Source organism: Dermochelys coriacea, chromosome 4 (assembly GCF_009764565.3).
Source record: "Dermochelys coriacea isolate rDerCor1 chromosome 4, rDerCor1.pri.v4, whole genome shotgun sequence".
Classification (NCBI taxonomy): Eukaryota; Metazoa; Chordata; order Testudines; family Dermochelyidae; genus Dermochelys; species Dermochelys coriacea.
In genome coordinates, this window is record NC_050071.1 from 68,743,111 (window position 1) to 68,764,306 (window position 21,196).

General features: G+C 41.8%; 1 protein-coding gene and 1 long non-coding RNA gene across 3 annotated transcripts in view; one reads left to right on the plus strand and one right to left on the minus strand.

Annotated features, from left to right (window-relative positions):
* TMEM192 (transmembrane protein 192) overlaps window positions 1–10,908 on the minus strand; it is a 33,869-nt gene extending 22,961 nt beyond the window's left edge. Inside the window, exon 1 of one of the 2 annotated variants that reach the window (XM_038400380.2) lies at window positions 10,763–10,908. In XM_038400380.2, coding sequence (XP_038256308.1) covers window positions 10,763–10,816 — 54 coding nt within the window. In that variant the 5' untranslated portion in view covers window positions 10,817–10,908. Of the gene's footprint in view, window positions 1–10,481; window positions 10,638–10,762 lie in introns of those variants that run through there. The other variant, XM_038400381.2, reaches the window with a different exon arrangement.
* LOC122459877 lies at window positions 1,349–2,606 on the plus strand. Its single transcript, XR_006280835.1, has 2 exons — window positions 1,349–2,066; window positions 2,354–2,606. It is a non-coding gene; the product is annotated as an uncharacterized LOC122459877 (long non-coding RNA).
* Window positions 10,909–21,196: the final 10,288 nt, after the last annotated feature.

Consider the following 21,196-nt stretch of genomic DNA (forward strand, 5'->3'; position numbering starts at 1 on the left):
GTGTAAGAGAGAGAGGTAGGATGCGTGTGTGTCCTCCCCTGTGATCCTAAAGCCTTAAAGATAAGAAGGTAAATATAAAAAGAAGTATTGCATAGTTGGATCCTTTTTAACTGGGGCTCAGTCAACTTGATGTTAATTTGAAAGTTTGTACTGCATAGTTCTGATCAATTGCCATTGAACTTGCCCAAATACAAGTAATTTTACTAGGTACCATGTATTCAGCATAGGGAAATATGGTCTCCCTAGTTTTTATGAAATGCTTGTAGGATGCTGCATGTATTAAGCTTGCTTATAAACCTCTGTACCATGTTATAAAGGTAAATATCTAAGTGTTTGCTCTAAAACTATACCCTCACATTGAGGGGAGAAGAATTACCAAGTGGGAAATACTAGTTTACCACAAGAGATGTCATCTACTGCCCAACAAAAGAAAGCCTGTAAACATCAGACAAGCCATTGTGGAACATCAATGGACAAGAGACATCATTGATTTCTCCCTCAATACCAATGAAGAGGAGATAAACATTCATCCCATCATCTTGACCTCTGCGGGACGGGAATAAAAATGCCTGTCAAGAAGAAATTGTTATCCCTGTCCTGCTTGGAATTCAGGGAGTGGACAAGACTTCTAGGCATAAACAAGGGATCCCCAGTTTAGCTTGGATTAGTCCTGAAGCTTGCATGCTACAGCAACTTCTATTACTTTTTGAAACCTAAGATTAACTCATCTGTGTGTGCGTGTATGTTCACCTGTTTTAATCTTATAAAGAACTCATTTCTTTTTCCCCAATTAAAAGATCTTTAGTTATAGGATTGGCTACAAGCATTGTCTTTGGTGAGAGACAAAAAGGTGCACTTGACCTGGGGTAAGCGAATGGTCCTTTGGGACTAGGAGTAACCTGAATATTGTTGTGATTTAGGGACCATCACAAAGACAGGCTTCCCTGGGTGGCAAAATAGATCAGAATACCCAAGGGGACTGTCTGGGATTCCATGTTAAGGCTGTTATAATGCTTTTAGAAGTCACACTTGATAGATGGTTAGTGAAATCTCAGCTTGGTGTCTGTGCCTTGCTTCTTAGCAGTCTATCATGAGGTTGGTACTCACACTCATGAGCCACTCCAGACTGCTTGAGACCCATATCCAAAATGGAGTCTAGTCTGGTCAAGACATATTGAGTTCAAAATCTCACCCAGAATTCCTACATTGTACAGGAAGATGCCCCATCTCCAGTATACTATGCTTCAAGAGGGCCAATAGTGACAGTCTGAACCATTTAAGCCACAACTATGCTAGTTCCAGTGTGGTTTCAGAGTAGCAGCCGTGTTATCTACCCTATCTCAAGCCCTTGAGATAGGGTAGATAAGCCATTTCTAAAATTTAAATTATAGGTTTATTTTAAATACTAAACTTATTTTTGAAATTATGATAACCTATAGTAAGCCATTCACTATAAGATGTTAGAATGGTTTAAATTAAATGTTTGCTGCCAAGTTTTCAAGAAAGCCAAAACTGAACTGGTAGAAGTTACTAGCCATGCACTTCACTTTTAAAGAAAATTTAATATTCCCTTACCCAAGACATTAAAAAAAAGTTAAATTTAATCAATTGTACTCCAGACTACCAGAAATTAATCTTCTTATGCTGCACACACATTTAGGAGAATTTACAGAATATCTGTTTTAAGAAACCCATACAACCCATTGAGGTTTGTCCATTAATCAGGTTTGAGATATTAGGAGTCAGATTAACTCTGAGTTTTACAACAATTTGGGGCTTGTTTACCCAGAGTTGCACTATTTAAAGTTTTATTTTTATACAAAAACTAGTACAAGAGGCAGTGTGCATGCTTATTTTGATTTATACCAGGTTTATTTTGTTTCATCTTGAGCCTGTTATAAACATGTTTAATCTAACCTAAAATAAGCCATTTAAATTGAAATTAGGAGTGCTCATGCACCAGGTTGGTTAAACCACTGGTGTTGCCTATAGAAGGGTTCCTAACACATTGGATACAAAGAATTAGATCATCAGTAAACAGATATTGGTAGATGTATACACAAGAGGTTGGTTTCAGAGTAGCAGCCATGTTAGTCTGTATTCGCAAAAAGAAAAGGAGTACTTGTGGCACCTTAGAGACTAACAAATTTATTTGAGCATAAGCTTTCGTGAGCTATAGCTCACTTCATCGGATGCATTTGGTGGGAACAAAAACAAAAAACATGAACACTTTTGCTTCCCCCCCCCCCAACCAAATGCATTCGATGAAGTGAGCTGTAGCTCACGAAAGCTTATGCTCTAATAAATTTGTTAGTCTCTAAGGTGCCACAAGTACGCCTTTTCTTTTTACAAGATGTTGGTAGATGTTTGTTTCATTGTACACACAAAAGCCAAGGAAGTATTTCCATTGATAATTAATTTACAGAAAAGCAACATTTTTATTTTTGCCCGAGGACAGTTTGATTTAAAGATATTTACTTGGTATATTTTGACATGTTACTTTGTTAACCATTACAAAGATTTACCTTTGACTCTCAACATCTGTTAAATAATTGTATGAACCCCATAATTCAAGATTTCATGCAACTGAATAAATAGAGAAAAATTAAAAAGTGCTTATATTTTTAAACATTAAAAACAAATAAACCCAGTTCTGCCAGGCATACTAGTAAGTAAATTCAAAGATAGAAGATAACTGTTCCTTAAATGTGGTTATAGTTGTGATGGGTTTGACCCCCTTCTGGGATGCCACCTGATGTACTGGGATTTCACTGAGCCTCTCCTGCACAACCAGCCTGGGTTCCCTCTCCCTGCTTTGCTGAATTAGGCTCTCTGGCCTCTTGCAGCGTGCGCACACAAACACACACGTAGGACCACATCCCACTGCAGACACAGACTGAAGTCAGCTCTGTGTGAGAGGACTCCCCGCACCACCCCACCCCCCAAACTCACGTGCACACCCCTTTTGGGAGAGAAGCCCAAAATAATACTGTCTTGTGCTGTACAGAAAAATCTGTATGGCACAAGTTTATAAAAATCTGTCCTCTTCCTCAATGTGAAGAGACATGTGTACAGCTTTTGCCCCCTCAGTTAGAAATTACATAAACTGGGTTATATTATAAACAAGAAATAAGTTTAACTACAAAGGTAGATTAAGTAGTTAAAAAGACCACAAACAGAACAAAGCAGGTTACTAAGCAAATAAAACCAAACATGCAAACTAAGCTTGTTTCCCTAAAGAAACTGGTTACAAACAGTAATTTCTCATCCTAGATATTGTTGCAGGCAGATTACAGAAAGTCTTGAAAAGGCAGCTGCACGTGTCTCCAGCTTGAGACCTCAGGTATTATTATTCACAAGCTAGACACCCTTCCATCTTGGGCTCAACCCTTGTCCCTCCAGTTCAGTTCTTGCTTCCAGGTGTTTTTCAGTGTCTTTGGGTGGGAAGACAGAGGAAATAACCTGGATGATGTCACTCCCCTGCATTATATAGCTCGTGCATGGCAGGAACCCTTTGTCTCCCAGTGGAAGAGCATGGCATTCCGAGGGGTGGGTCCAGTACCAGGTGACTCAGACCCACGTCTCTGCAGGGCTGTGGCAGCCATTCCTCGTAGGTTTCAGAGTGGTAGCTGTGTTAATCTGTATCAGCAAAAAGAACAAGGTGCCACAGGTACACCTTGTTCTTATTATTCATAGGCTGCCTGGAGTGTCTAAAGGAAGACTACGTAAACTCTTTTACAGTCCATTGTCTCTGCTAATGGCCCATTAGCCCTGTCTGGCTTTTCCACTGTTGTACCTGAAGGGCTGGTTAGGGGATAACACCCAAAGTTAAATTTGAAATACAGGTTTCAAACTGCATCCAATGAAGTGAGCTGTAGCTCACGAAAGCTTATGCTCTAATAAATTTGTTAGTCTCTAAGGTGCCACAAGTACTCCTTTTATTTGAAATACAGATACAGAAATGATACATTTCAGAGTAGCAGCCGTGTTGGTCTGTATTCGCAAAAAGAAAAGGAGTACTTGTGGCACCTTAGAGACTAACACATTTATTTGAGCATAAGCTTTCGTGAGCTACAGCTCACTTCATCGGATGCATTTGGTGGAAAAATGCTCTCCGCTGTTTTTTCCACCAAATGCATCCGATGAAGTGAGCTGTATCTCACGAAAGCTTATGCTCTAATAAATGTGTTAGTCTCTAAGGTGCCACAAGTACTCCTTTTCTTTTTGCGAATACAGACTAACACGGCTGCTACTCTGAAACATGGGGAAAGAGTTTTACTTGTGTAATGACTCATCCATTCCCAGTCTCTATTCAAGCCTAAGTTAATTGTATCCAGTTTGCAAATTAATTCCAATTCAGCAGTCTCTCCTTGGAGTCTGTTTTTGAAGCTTTTTTGTTGAAGTATAGCCACTCTTAGGTCTGTGATCGAGTGACCAGAGAGATTGAAGTGTTCTCCAACTGGTTTTTGAATGTTATAATTCTTGACGTCTGATTTGTGTCCATTCATTCTTTTACGTAGAGACTGTCCAGTTTGACCAATGTACATGGTAGAGGGGCATTGCTGGCACATGGCATATATCACATTGGTAGATGCGCAGGTGAACGAGCCTTTGATAGTGTGGCTGATGTGATTAGGCCCTATGATGGTGTCCCCTGAATAGAGATACAATTAACTTAGGCTTGAATAGAGACTGGGAATGGATGAGTCATTACACAAAGTAAAACTCTTTCCCCATGTTATTTCTCCCCCCCCCCCCCCCCCCCCACTGTTCCTCAGATGTTCTTGTTAACTACTGGAAATGGCCCACCTTGCTTGTCACCATGAAAGGTTTTCCTCCTTTCCCCCCACTGCTGCTGGCTCATCTTAAGTGATCACTCTCCTTACAGTGTGTATGATAAAACCCATTGTTTTATGTTCTCTGTGTGTGTATATAAATCTCCCCTCTGTATTTTCCACTGAATGCATCCGATGAAGTGAGCTGTAGCTCATGAAAGCTTATGCTCAAATAAATGTGTTAGTCTCTAAGGTGCCACAAGTACTCCTTTTCTTTTTGAGAAATGATACAGGAATACAAATTTGATAATCTCATTTGGTAAGTCATAACCTTTCTAATGAAATCTCACATGAGCCATCTTGTGTACCTCAGTTATGTCACATCCACATTATAAGCATATTTTCATAAAGAATATGAAGTGAAATTTCACATTAGTCCTATGATTATATACAACTCTAGCATCCAGACTATTTCAAGAGCTAATCCCACCTTGCTGGCTACCCACTCCTACTGCCACCTCACCCTCTCAGCCTCCCTTCAACAGCAGCCCACACAGGAATGAGAATTAGAAGTGCCAATTGATGAAGATTAAGAAGGTAAAGAGAAGTTTCTACCACCACCCTACATCAGTTAGTTGCGTCTGTTTAAGGGCCATTATGCAGATCTTCTATAGATCCTCAAGTCCTGGCAGTGTTGTGTTATGGTCCAGAACTAGGACACCAACACCATTAAAAGAATCTGGAATCCCACTACGTTACACCTTCCAAAATTCTTCCCCGCCCCGCCAGTGGATTCTGATGTAATTCCCCCTTAGACCACTACAGTAGGATAAATCTTAAAGCTAGGCATCTGTAGCCAATTGCTCAATCAGCAACATCCTTAAATAGATAAGAAAGTGACCACCTGGGTCCTACTACTAACTGTAAGATTAGCAGTCAACAAAACCAGTACAACCTAGGCTATAATTTGGATGAAGCACCTGGACTCTCTCACTGGACATGTCTCAGTATCCTACCCTAGTCCCCCCAGCACACTGTGTCACAAGACTTCCGAATGCCTCACAAAAAAATATGGAGAAGCAGTCCTTGTCCACTTCCCCATTTCTGCTACAGAAGACATTTGAGTGCACGCATATGCTATGAAGTGATGGATAACAGGAACCTAGAACTTTGGGGGGGGGGGGGGGGAAGGGGGAGAAAAAACAGGCCTTCAGATGGAAGCCATATCACCTTCCAGGAAGGACTAGGAGCTGCAGCCCAACATGGTACCAGAATACCACAGATTTCTTGGGCCCAGTAACCTCACCCATCACATACAGTTTTAAATGGTTCAATAGTTGGTTGATCTCCTGGCCTACATGGAAGCCATAAGATTCTCCCAGGCAGCCTCAAGAGCTACACATGCAGCTGCACATATACTGGCTTTTATTTTCATCCTAAAATATTGGTTAGTTGACCAATCTGATCATCTCATCCAGGCAGTGTTAAAATCCTTCCTACCAGGACAGTAAGCAACCAAAGCTGGTCTGTCCCTAAAGATTCCGGAACTCCCTAGGGTTTCAACTCATTAAATATAAGGCCAAGGTTCAATAAACTAATCCAGATACCTTCACCCCAAGCCTTCCACATCAACCAAGAAAGTCACCAAGGTTCACAGATCAACTGTGGGAGATGAAGTGCAGAGGAAGAGGTTTAAAAAGCCATTGGTGCAAAGGAAAGAAAAACCCCACACAAAACTCTGAACTCCTCTGCCAATAGTGCAGACACTTACATGACTGCATCATTGCCTTAAAGGAAGCAAAACTAGCCTCTGCAATCAACATGGCAGAATCACAACAAGCAGAGCTATATTGCTTGGTCAACTCGCCATGCATCAGCCACAAAGAAAGAGGTTAACATACCACATTGATATGGTCAGAAAAGTACATATGGAGCGAACTGGGATAGAAAATGCCATCCTAACCAGATTGTATTATCTTCCCCAACATTCCTAACCAAGTTTGGCCCCATAACACATGCTGCAGCTGAAGAAGCCGGGGGAGACGGAAGAGAAGGGAAAGGAAGAAGAGAGGAGAGAGAGAATTAGAGTTTCAACCTGTTGAACTGATTTATGCATTTCCTGGCTGGTAAAAACCAGTGAAGAACAAACAGGTTTCAGAGTAGCAGCCGTGTTAGTCTGTATTCGCCAAAAGAAAAGGAGTACTTGTGGCACCTTAGAGACTAAAATTTATTTGAGCATAAGCTTTTGTGAGCTACAGTTACTTCATCGGATGCAACTTATACTCAAATTTGTTAGTCTCTAAGGTGCCACAAGTACTCCTTTTCTTTTTGAAGAACAAATAGTCATTGCTCCTTCAGAGAAAGATATCTATCAAACTCAATGAAAAATGATGATTTGCAATATATAGTGCGGTCAGACAACAATACTCAACTCTGAAGATCTTTCCAGCTACCATTCTGTTTCCAAGCCTCCCATTCCTGGTCAAAATAAGAGCACTAACACGATGCTTCTGTGTTACTATAATACAAATGAAATCAGAAGTGTGAATATTCACCTTCAACTGACTTGAGTACAAGATGTGGGTGTAATTTCACAAGTTTCATGTGAACAAAAATACCTACAAGTATGTATCACTTCCCCATCTTACCAGCACTAACTCATGACCAGTCTATTTTCAGACATTAATCTTTGCTACTGTAGTCAGCATAGTACCCTTAGTTTTTACATGAATGGCTAAATCCAGTAGCTTTTAAGATACCTGATTGCATGAGAATTAATTGACTTGTGATCTGTCAGAAGAGGTATCACTACAGTGCAGTTCACTTACTGAGGCCAGGGTTACCTTTTAGGTCAAAGCAAGGGGGGAGGGAGGGGCACCCGCAGGAGGAGAAAGATGCAGGGAAGTCACATTTGTGGCTTGCTACTGCAGTTATGCTTTCAAGAGTACAAAAGCATCTCTTTATACCAATTGTACTTACTCACACACCACAGATCCCCAGCTTCCAAAACCCTCCAGCCACATTTCCATGCCAGAATCAGAAGTTATCTACATTTACAGAGATTGTGCATTTGGCTATCCAGATGAACAGACTGTTAAAAAAATTTAATATATGGGTTAGGAAAAGAGTGTCTGTACATCTGGGTATAGTGCAGGGGTTCTCAGGGGGGTCATGAGGTTATTATATGGGGGGTCGTGAGCTGTCAGCCTGCACCCTAAACCCTGCTGTGCCCCCACCATTTATAATCGTGTTAAATATATTTTAAAAAGTGTTTTTAATTTATGGGGGGGTCACACTCAGAGGTTTGCTATGTGAAAGGGGTCACCAGTACAAAAGTTTGAGAACCACTGGTATAGTGATTATATTATCTACAAATATAAAAAAGTTAGTTTTTAAAAGTCATATGAAATACAGAGTATATAATCAGCAATAACCCAAATTTAGGTGAATAGATTTAACAATACAGCTTAGATATTAGAATCCAAATACTCGGGTTCATCACTCATGAAAAGCTGTACAGGGATTTGGTTGTGGAAAGCAAAATATATCAATGAGTGGAGACTATTTTCTAAATTGACAACCAACCTAATCTTCAGTTATTGAGGGACAATCCATGAGGAAAGCATGTTACTTTCCTGACTGTGGTTCTCATCAGCACTCCAGCTCATCCCTCCTGGCATTGGCGATGTGATCTATGTAGATATCCCTCGACCACCTGACGGTGTCAGACATCATGAGTTGCCGCATCAGCCGAGCTTAGTGCTAACGGATTCTGCATTCTCTCAGCCCTTGCTCGTTACTGGGGTCCCATGCACCTAAAGCTCTGATGTGTGTGTGTGTGTGTGTGTGTGTCTGTCTGGACTGGACAACCCTTAGCTCTCAAGGTTTCTGCCAGAGGGGCGTATTTCTCTACCTTTTGAGCTCTGGCATCGTGGAAGGCCAGGATCCTGTTCTTGAAGGGCACTGTACTACATCAACAGCTTATATATTTTAAGGTCAGAGTCCTCTGTGTATTAAATAGAGAACTTAAGTTTCATGGCCAGGTCATTTCTTCCACATCCTTCTTAAGGAAGCAGCATAACCAAGTTTGATGCTATAGATAATCTATAATTTGAGTGGGTGGAGGTTGGAGCTGTTACTTAAGTTTATGCAAAAAGAAAAGGAGTACTTGTGGCACCTTAGAGACTAACAAATTTATTAGAGCATAAGCTTTCGTGAGCTACAGCTCACTTCATCCGATGAAGTGAGCTGTAGCTCACGAAAGCTTATGCTCTAATAAATTTGTTAGTCTCTAAGGTGCCAGAAGTGAGCTGTAGCTCACGAAAGCTTATGCTCTAATAAATTTGTTAGTCTCTAAGGTGCCACAAGTACTCCTTTTCTTTTTGCGAATACAGACTAACACGGCTGCTACTCTGAAACCTGTCATTAAGTTTATGCAGTGAAGTTGCTTCTGTGATTTTATATATATATATATATATATATATATATATATATATATATATATATATATATATAAAAAAACACACACACTATCCTACAAGTGATATTGTTTGAAAAATCAGACATCAAAATAGCAGTGTTTTACATGCTTACAAAAAAAGCAAATAGCGTTTGTTATTAGAGCCCAAACAAGACAACAGGAACAGATTATGCAGGAACATAAATAAAAAGCCTGTCCTAAAAGCCTTTTCAGAAGGAGTTTTAAATTAATCAGTTTTGGAGTTTAACATAACTACCAGTCCTTCATACAAAAGCCCATTTGATCCATCTACAGTTATCTTTTAGCTGCTCCCAATCTTGTTGGCCCACCCCACCACATGTATTTCAATTCACGATGGGACTTCCCATCCATCCCCACAGGCCTCTTGAGCCTCTTGATGTTCCAAAAACTGGGGAGCTACACAAAACCACAAACAGATGGCTCCTCTGTTGAATAAACTTTGGCATCATTTGTATGTACAATAGATCTGTTTTGTTTTCTAATAAGCAAACAAATTCAGGCTGCCTTTTGTTCTCCAACACATCAGTTTAAAAGACAAGTATAAATTACTTAAAAAGAAAAGGAGTACTTGTGGCACCTTAGAGACTAACAAGTTTATTTGAGCATAAGCTACTCTGAAACCTATAAATTACTTGTACTCCCTTGGACCCCGTTGTAAGGAAGATGTCTCAAGTCATTTAAAAATAACTAATAATTAAAAAAAAAAACCGGAGGGGGAGTGGTGGTGAAGCAAACAAGCAACAGTAAGGTTACCTGCTGGATGCTAGTTTGTTATTATAAGCACTTCTCGCCTGCTTTTTTAAAAAAGCTCCAGAGCACTTTTACCAGAGTAGAATCGTTCGTCTGTCTGTGCAGCTGGGGAAACTGAGGTACGCTCTCTAAAGGTCACATGATGAGAAGTCGGTGCAGGGCTGGCAAGCGAGGACCCCGCTCCGTGACTTCCCGATCCACGGGCCCACGCTCCTAAGGGGCAGGCGCAGCCAGAAAATTAAAACTTGGGTCTGCGCTGCGAGCCTCCCCTCCTTAGGGCCCAGGGAACCGTAACGATTACCTCCAAGCCGGCACGTGCGGAACGGCTTTCTAGGGCTCCCCAGCGCGCTAGAGGGGGCTCCCCCCCCCCGAGCCCGGGGCCCCCACATCGCCCCGCCCCGCCCCGCTCTGCCACGCGCCGCGACGACCCCCGCGGGCCGCGCCCCGCTGCTCACGTTATCCAGCTCCCGCTGCGGCCCCGCAGCTGCTCCCGCCACCGCCATCTCCGCCTGCTGCCGGGCTGAGCTCCCCCGGCGGTAGCGCCCCCACTGCCCTCTCCAGCCCTATTAATGGAGACTCCCCTCCCACAGCGGGCGCGGCCCAGGCCTACGCCCGCCCCGCCCCGCCCCGCCTGCCGCTGCCGGCCTTGAGCCCGCCCCCACGCCAGCCGCCGGCGCTCGGCGATTGCTTAGGCCCGTGGGCTCGCGCTTGCTTGTCTCCCCAGCGCTGCGCCTGCCTTTTCCGAGCCGGCTCCCGGCTGCTTTAGCCGAGACAGCAGCAACTCTGCCATCGCCAGCGCACGGGGAGGTCGGGGCCTGGCCGGCTACGCACCCCTGGGCTGCAGCGTCTCGTCTGGCTGGGGAGCTGCGTCCAACGCCCGGCGACTGGCTGTGAGCTTGGCCGGTGGTTTGACCCAGCTGATGATGATTATTTATTATAGCGTTAGAATCATAGAATCTCAGAGACCTCAGGAGGTCATCTAGTCCAACCCCCTGCTCAAAGCAGGACCAATCCCCGACTAAATCATCCCAGCCAGGCCTTTGTCAAGCCTCACCTTAAAAACCTCTAAGCTTTGTATTGAAGTACCGGGTCACAGCGCAGGTCTTGGTGCTACTTGCTGTATAAACGGGGGAGACAGTCCCTAACCCCCACAAAATCAAAGTAAACTCCACAGTGCTAAGCTCCCATTAGGGAAAACTGCTCAAGGTTGCTCTCCAGGACTAGCTTTAGCGTGGGTTCATGTGCTCCCATGGACATCATGAAAGCAAGGGTGCCACACCCAGGTGGTGCTCTGATCTGACCATGTGTGCCTGGTAGCGGGAGCCAAGCTAGGGTGACTAGACAGCAAATGTGAAAAATCAGGACAGGGCATGGGTGGTAATAGGAGCCTATATCAGAAAAAGACCCCAAAATCAGGACTGTCCCTGTAAAATTGGGACATTTGGTCACCCCAAGTCAAGCCCAGCTCTGCCCTTGAGTAGAGGACTTGTTGTCCAACCCCGACCCCCCTCCTCTCCATACCAGGCTGGGATTAGTGGTGCAGGGGGTACTTCTGTGTGTTTTCTCTGTCCCTTTACTACAGGATAGGGCACACATTGAATCAGGAGGCTACATCCACCCCAGCTCAGTCACCCACAGGAGGGATGTGCTTTCTCACTCCTTGCTAGAGGGCAGATATCACTGATCACCATCTGCTATGTGTGGCGTGGCCAGTGGGTCTTCAACTATGCAGAGCCACTTGCCAAATATTCTCTTTTGCGGAAGGGGGAGAGGTTGGGGGAAAGAGAGCTGTCTCAGCAGACTCCTTGACAACCCCAATCATGCAGCTCTTGCATAGGTGATCTGTCACTGGAGGATTTCTCCATCCTTCCTGACCATGACACAATTCCACTGCATGATGCTTGCATGGATTGATAGGCATGGAAGTGAAAGGTATTGATAATTACAACACAGGCAACTCTAGTGCACGTTTCCCTGCCAACATGCCTGTTCTGGAGCAACCAGAACTACAGGCTTGAGATGTCATTACATTTCCACACCCATTCATTCAGATGAGGCAGCGAATAAGAAGCCCTATAAGGATTCCAACTAGTGCCAATTATTATGGTGTTCTTGGGAATGTGGATACTCCTAAATTGGTTTAAGACTGCATTATTGCCGTTTAGCTTAAGTCAGTTCATTACTGACTTGTCAGATCAATATGAGGCACTCTGAAAACAATTTAAGAGTTTCCATACAAGAGGATTGTGTCAATTTAATGAAGAACATTTCTAAACTAATCTAGTGAAAATGGTATAACTTTTGTTTGCAGATAAGACCCAAGACCTCTTAACATTGCTCTGGGAGCAGTAAGCGTAAATGCAATTTATATCTACTTTAAGGCCTCTTTTTGCTGCCAAAGCTGTGGCCTTAGTGAAAATGAGAGTCAGATTCAAACATGTGAAGGAGGTATGAAATGTATTTACATTAGTTGGTAGCTGGAATTGTTCTTTTTAATTAATGAAGTCTGGCTTTTTAATATTTCAATCTTGTACTGATGAATTCAGAGTAAGCCCAGATCCTCCTTGGTATTTAGGTGCCTAACTCCTATTGAAATAAATGGGAATTAGGCACCTACATATCTTCGAGGATCTGGGCCTGAGAGTCTGCAGATGTAGTGTGTCTAGTGGTTAGACTAGGGAAGAGAGAGTCAGGACTCTTAGATACTATTACTAGATCTGCCCCTAATATCTTGTGCCACATTGGCTGTCACTTAAACTCTCTCTGCCTCAGTTTATCCATCCATAAAATGGGGATAGTACGTACCTCCTAAAACCATTGTGAGGTTTAATTATACTTGATCATAGCCAAAAGGTGAGAATCAGAGTTTGGCTTAATAAATATTTGTGAAGTGCTTTGCGGATTTACATGTGCAGATAGATAATACTGACTGTAAATACAAAAACTATTATTACATTAAGCAAATGATCTGTCGCCATTTCAGATTCACTTGTTCGGCAGCCAGGGGCAGCAAGTTACATACACTCGTGGTGCCCGGGCTCCAGCAATATTCAGGGCCTGGGGGCCTGGATCCACCAATGTTTGGGGCCGGGTCTCTCCCCTGGCCTGCCTCCCCCCCCCCCGCACTTCCCCTGAGTATCCCTGGGCCTCCACTTGCTGTCCCTGCTCATCTCCTGACTCTGCTCTATTGACTCCCCGCATCAATTGCTGCCGCAGGGTCCTAGTGCTCCCCATTCACTAATGCCGGGGCAGGGCACCCTCGGCCCTAGCCCTGAGCCTCTCCAATGCCCCAAACCCCTCAACCCCAGCCCCAGACAGAGCCCTCATCCCCCTGCCCCTCCCACACCCCAAACCTCTCATCCTCAGCCCCACAGCCTTCACCCCTGCATCCCCTCCTATCCCAAACTCCCTCCCAGAGCCTGCACCCCCACCCCTTCCCACACACCCCCTCCTGCCCCCAAACTCCCTCCCAGAGCCTGCACCCCCTTCACCCCCAAACTCCGTCCCAGAGCCTGCACCCCTCACCCCCTGCCCCAGCCTGCTCCCAAACTCCCTCCCAAAGCCTGCACCCCTCACCCCCTTCTGTACCCCCACCCCTTGCCCCAGCCAAGAGCCTACACCCAAATTGCACCCCTCATCCCCTCCAGCACCCCCTGCCCTAGCCCAGAGTCTGCACCAGCACCCAAACTCCCTCCCAGAGCCTAAGGCAGGTGGGGTGTGGAGTTTGGGGGCGGGGGCAGGTTCTGGGCACCACCAACATTTCTACAAACCTGTCACCCCTGGTAGCAGCAGTGTTTGTAGGTGCCTGTATCAAGCTTTTTTTCCCAAAAAAATCCCACCGTTGCTACTACTGGTTCAGGTTAAAACAGAAACAGCAATAGTCATTGTGAACCACGATGCATAGGAAACTGCTGCCACTTTAGGTGACTTTTATGTTTTCCATGCCTACAAAAAATTTTAGGACTTGTTTTGTAAAAGCACAGCGCTCACAGCTGAACAGCCTTGGATTTGGATTCTGAATTTAGCAGAGATGTCATTTGAGCTGATGCCAATGAAGAAAGATGAGAGATAATCAAAGAGATTAAGTGGTTTAGCACAGTTGTTCTAAAACGGGTAGGCAAACTTTTTGGCCTGAGGGCCACATCGGGGTTCCAAAAGTGTATGGAGGGTTGTATTAAATTGCTCCCTGTAGGAATGTGCTACTTATGGTGTACTACTTATGGCTGCCAATCCTGGTACTCAGTAAGTAGCACATTCCTACAGGGTGCAATTTAATACACTACACTAAGCAGCTCTCACAGCCACGCTGCCTGGCAGGAGCTCGCAGCCCCACTGCAAGCTGAGGCTGTGGGGTAGGGGCCGGGCAGGACGGTCCCGCGGGCCGGATGTGGCCCGCGGGCCACAGTTTGCCCACCTCCGTTCTAAAAGCTATGAACAAAGAGGCTGAAAACCTGGGGCCTGATTCACCACTAGGTGACACAAGCTTTATCCCTCTGTAAATCCAATTTTATTAGAATTACAATAATATTTATAGCAGTGTTTTTCATCCTTGCCTCCTTCAATAAAAGCTGCTTTTTACTTGGTATATTCTGATCCCAAAATGTAAGTATTTACATGTATCTTTTACAAAGTTTTAAGATGAGAATACACTTAATTCTTTTATGGTGATTCATGTCCGCAGCAAATCAAAATATACTAATACAGTAGCTAAGTAACTGTCTGTTTTCCTACACCATTTCAGTGGAAATTTTGTGATACTAGCACCAGATGGCCAAATAGTTAGAATTTGAGTCTAATCTATTAATGCAAACTGCTGCATAATTTGAAGAATCTACTCAGGAGGTTGCACAGAGATATGCAATAGAGAATTTACATGGTGTAGCTTATTATGCAATTGCCTACTTGAGACCTGGTCTACAGTTAAAATTTAGATTGACCTAGTTATATCATGTGAAAAAATCATTCTGGAGTACTGTAGTTAAGGTGACCTACCCCCTGGTGTAGAAGTAGCCAGGTTGAGGGAAGAATTATTCTGTTCACTTAGCTACCATCGCTCAGGGAAGTGGATTACCTACATTGACAGAAATACCCTTTCCATTGTTGCAGAAAGCATCTACACTATGGATTACAGTAGAATTGCTGCAATGCCATAGAGTAGACATGTCCTTAGGTTGCATGGGTTATAAAAAAGATGTCCTAAAGCTTAGTGAATATGCAACTATCAATATTGGCTTGAGTATGCAAAATTCCATGGTATAAGAAGTAATGTTTCATAGAATATCAGGGTTGGAAGAGACCTCAAGAGGTCATGTAGTCCAACCCCCTGCTCAAAGCAGGACCAATCCCCAATTTTTGCCCCAGATCCCTAAATGACCCCCTCAAGGATTGAACTCACAACCCTGGCTTTTGAATGTAAACTGAAATAGTTATTTCAATTAGTTATTGAAGGGTATATATTTGCAGATAGAATTAAAAGTTTATTGTAAACATTGCACACAAAAGTAAACATTTCTTGTACATGACAGGTTATCTAGCGTTTCCAAAAACTGCAACTGTTGTTAAGAGCAGTTCAGGGTTGGTTTCAATCAGTTTATCTAAAGTATATAGCACCAATCTTTGTAGTATCTATCCTATTCTATTCTGGTTCTTATACCACACCCATAACCATTGTATCTAGGTGTCATTACTGATTTACCAGCCTTGTAGATAATTAAATTGGGACAGCCTACAGTGATAGAAATGAGGCAGATTCTCTCTTCTGCTCCATCCCTGTTGTACCACTCTAGCAAATGTTGTCACCTGAATGCTAGTAGCCCATCTTCCCTCATAGGGATTGCCCCAGTGTTAGGGAGTCAACCATTAGTTGTACAATCAGTGTAGCCAGCTCCTATACGCACCTCCCTTGTAGCCTTTACTGCAGGGGGTGCATTGATAATAGTGAAGTGTCTGTTGAGGGCAAGGAAGAATAAGGAGGTGGCCTGAGTGTTGTACTATGACTATCCTCACTTGGCAGACAGTTCTTTAGGGACTGCTGTTAACTGACAAAGGTTAGAGAATCCCCCAGAGTCTTCCCTGGTCAGGGCCTCTTCTAAATAACCAACAATTGCAATATTTGGGGACCAAATTTCATAATTGCCACTTGACAAAGAGTTCTTACCAGCACAGGGCTTGCTCTTACTCCCAATGAAGTTCCCTTTGATTTCAGTGGAGCAGAACTGGGCCCACAGGCTCTTTTTTTTAAATCAGGCTGTAATAGACTCATAGACTTTAAAGCCAGAAGGGACCATCTAGTAGTCTGACCTCCTGTACGTTGCAGACCACAGAATCTTGACCAACCATTCCTAACCCACTGACCCATAACCTCTGGCTGAGTTACTAAAGTCTTCAAATCATGATTTAAAGACTTCAAGTGTGTAGTTATTACTATTACTACAGGACTATTTATTGTGCATAATGCAGTTGCAGTCTGGACCCAGTTGTCCTAGGCTCTGTATAATAAAGATATTCCCTGCCCCAAATTCACAATATGGGATTATGACAAAACACAACATGTAGATAAAAAGGAAAATGGGAGGTGAGGGGTCAAGGTAGTAATAAAGACAATCATAAATATGTGGTTATAATGGTCAGAGTAGAGACAGTACAGTAAATGATGCCTGTAATCTAGCCTCAAATTGGAGACCGTTTATAATTTTGGGGTTTAAATTTCTATATAGTTTTAAAATTCTACTGAAATTAAGTACTGATTTATTGGTAAGTATTTATTTAAAATAAAGGAAAACTCCTATTTTGAATATAGCTCCTAATGTCTATGTAGACTCAAATTTCTTGTCGGTTTCTCTCTGGTGAGCAGCACAGGACTGATAACCAGGAGTACTCATATTAATGTTGAAACAAAAGATTGACCAAAATATCTAGAAACCTTACTTTCATAGCATAACTTTACTAAGAATTCTGCTGCCCAAAATTTGTATCTGTTTAAAAAAAAATTGAAAAGAGGAAAAAGCGTGTAAATATTGATTATCTTAACACTCAGTGTTACCTACTTAGAAGAAGAGAATGTAATGCTGTTTAAAAAAATCTTCCCAAAGTCTTTCAAGATTTTTCAGGGTAAAATGCTAATGTCAGATATTCAGCATGGTGTTTTACATATTTTTATTACTCTGCTACTTTACTAGTGCAAATAATTAGCAAAGTGCATTGTGCAGGTTTAAAGGAGTTCACAGATGGGTGACAAAAATTATTACACATAAAAAGACTTCAATATCAAGAGAATTTGAAAAGATTTGGACAGTTTAAATTGGAGAGGACATAAATAAGAGTCAACATAGTGGAGGTATATTAAATAAATAATGAATGATAATGTGAATTAGGCATGCCTATTTACTTTTTCTCATAGTACAAAAAGAGGCCATTCAATTAAATTCAAAGTCAAAAAAACAAACTGAAGAAAGGAAATAATTTTCTAATGTATAATTAATTTGTGGAACTCAATGTCACAATATATCGAGGCCAAAGCTTAGTGTGATTCAAAACAAAGATCTAATATTTATATTTACAGTTATTTTATATAGTTTAAAAAGAATTAGGGATATAAATCTTCAAGCAATACGACAACCACTAACTATCTGGGGTTAAGAAGAAACTTCCCCTTTTATAGATTATTCCAAAATTGTCCATTATATAGTTTCATAGAAATGCTGGGCTGGAGGGGTCGAAGTTGGAAATTGGGTTGGTTTGTTTTTGATAAATCCATTCTGGCTATTCCTTATAACCCTATTATCCTCTAGGATCTTAGAAACTGATTGTTAAATAATTTATTCCAGTATCTTTCCAGGTATCAAAGTTAGGCTGACTGATCTACAGTTCCTTTGGTTCTCTTTGTTCCCCTTTTAAAAGATAGGTACTATGTTTGCCCTTCTCCAGTCCTCTGTACTTTGTCATCTTCTTCTGAAACATCTGGTACTGCTATACCCAGAGACAGGATAATGGAATAGATGGATGCAGTATGGCAGCTCCTATTTTCCTATTAGAATTTGCTTATAGTAGTTGAGGTGTTATTATTTGTATGACAGGTTTCAGAGTAGCAGCCGTGTTAGTCTGTATTTGCAAAAAGAAAAGGAGTACTTGTGGCACCTTAGAGACTAACAAATTTATTAGAGCATAAGCTTTCGTGAGCTACAGCTCACTTCATCAGATGCTGAAGTGAGCTGTAGCTCACGAAAGCTTATGCTCTAATAAATTTGTTAGTCTCTAAGGTGCCACAAGTACTCCTTTTCTATTTGTATGACAGTAGCTCTTAAAGGCACCAACAAAGATTAGGGCGCTGACAGTTCCTGCACAACAGACTGTCCCTGTCCCAAAGAGCTCACAGGCTAAACAGATAACTTGTTTTACTGTTTTATTTGATCCAGTGTGTTCAAATTGAAGTGACTGGGTAAATCCATTTGGGGTAACAAGTTGTGTGCATATTATTCCCTTAAAAGAATAATGGATTCAGTATATTTGTACTGTCCAGGAGAGGGGCGGGCAATACAGCACATACATTTATGGGGGGGAAATCTGGAACTGGGAATGTGTTTGGGATCATCCTATGATAGTCTTTAAGGCTGGTAAGAGCCCAGGTGTGGCTGGCCGGCTGCAGCACACACAGACTTAGTTGGGAGTGACTTATGTGCTGGAGGCTGTTTGTGAGCATTCCAGGTTGGTGGCTATAGTAGCAAGGCATTGTAAAGGGAACCCCAGGTTACAGGGCAGGGATGACATGGCTACTCATTAGTCTGGATTGTACCTTGGTATATCACACTCACATTGCTACGTATAGCCCAGCAGTTAACTAATATTACAAATTCACTTGATGATACAAAGCTATTACTATTATTATGCCTTGTGACATGCAAGGTTAAATACTCTTATAATTGACAGTGAGGCACAAGAGAGATATGGTGTGTGAGGTAATATCTCGTATTGGACCAACTTCACTTGTTCAGTTACCTTTATACTTTCCCTACAACTTTGTGCACTGAAGTTTACACAGGTTTAACTGTGTACAATTTAGGTTGAAAAGGAATGTAGCTTCTTAAAGAATTACCTCACTGTAATCATGTAATTACATGGAGGACCTTACCTCTGAGAAAAGTATATATGCCTATCCGATGAAGTGAGCTGTAGCTCACGAAAGCTTATGCTCAAATAAATTTGTTAGTCTCCAAGGTGCCACAAGTACTCCTTTTCTTTTTGCGAATACAGACTAACACAGCTGCTACTCTGAAATATGCCTATACAGTTGATGAAGAGAAAGCTAGATGGAGGGGATCTTTTCTGCATTTTATAAATATTTTAAAGTGACATTCTATTAATAACTGACTAAAATTGGGGTGTTGAGGGGTCCCATATCTTTCAGTGACTACTAAATCAGCTTTACTCAATTTACAATTAAAAGGAGTTTTCTCATTGCATACCTTATAAAGGCAGCCTGAGATGTGATAATCAAGCTGAGTTCTTTTTGGCTATGGCATCATCAAAAATAAACTTTAGCAACTGGAACTCTAGTTAATAATTCTACTGATGCTGTATGAGCCAGTACAAATACAGCTCACTTGCCCACATAGGTGGGGGAGATTCTCAGCTGGTATAAATTCTCTGAAAAGTGTGCAGATATGACTTGCTAACACACAGAGAGCTGATGTGTGGAGTCGGAATGTGCCATTTTTCATAATTGGTTTTCTGTGCACACTGCATTTAAAAGAGAATCACAGTTGGGTAACAACTATATGATGTCATGAAAACACATGGGCACTCTTGGAAATAATTAAATATAATTATATTATATACACACCAGAAGAGAAGTATTTGGAATACTTTGCCGCAGAAATACTAGCAGAAATTAGATAATGGGGATCTAGCAGCAAATTGGATCCTGTTTCATATTTCTAAATATTTTGTCTGAAAGCCATCAAATGAACATGGAATGGACTAATTTGCATAAACCAGTTTGAGGAATTTTACAATACACACTATACTAATATTGACTTCAATGGAGTTATGCCAGAAGAAAACTTGGCCTATAGGGTTATATATATATTAGCATTCCTATATGTATTAGACTCTGAGGATCCCAGACTTCCTCTCAACTATATCAGGTTGATATCACAATGACCACAATGTTCTTCTTTTGCACAGGAGAATTGGCAAGAAACTGTCTCTGTGGCTGGTGAAAGTGTTACTCCAGGAAAGCTACAGAATTTTCATATTATTAGCATATGCTGTACCACTGTTGTACTTCTACTATTCTGTTCAGAATTTTATGCATCTCCTCTATTTTCCATTTTCTAATAACCACCAATCTAGTTTTTCTGGACATTCTGCATAATTAAGCTTCCTGATCCCATGAGTCACCTTGTTAACCTTCACTATGATCTCTCTATAATCCTTCAGTAAATCCTTCTTATACGACTAAAAATCTAACTTGTTATTCCAAACACGCATTTACCCAATTTTTTCTATGCATCTGCTATTCCTTTTTTGTTCAGTACCTCTGTTTATAGACTCCAAAATTATATTCACTAAACTCAAAACTGAATGTTCACCCTCAAGACCATTTGTCTATATGTTCTTTTCCTATTTTCGTCCCTAACTTCATTGCTTGTTGTTGCTCTTTGTACACTGATTGTATGTGCTGCATGCCAGCAATTGCTCCTGACCCACAAAAGCTTTCCAAATTTGGCTGCCTCTCTTCTCTACTGACTGATCCCCAAATATCATATCATCAGCAAATAGTGTTTCCTGAATCCAAGTTATATGTAAATAGAACAAAATTAGCCTCAGTACTGATCATTTCAGCATCCCACATTACTTTTCATAATTTTTCGCAGTTTCAACTTATTTTTGTTTTCAGGTAAGTTCACTACACATTTGAGTTCATATTGCTGATGACTTTGTACCCCCTTTATTGTCACATGCCACATTCGGCTATCAAGAACACTATTATAATTAAACAAAATTTCCCTTCAAATATTTCTTCACTGACCCCTAGATGGCACTATAATGATTTGTGAAAAGTAGTCATTTTAATTGACTTCACTTATTTATTACCAAGTTTATATATATACTCTTTACCTTCAGTATAGTACAGAAAGTTATATTTATTTTGTGCATTGCTAACAAAGAT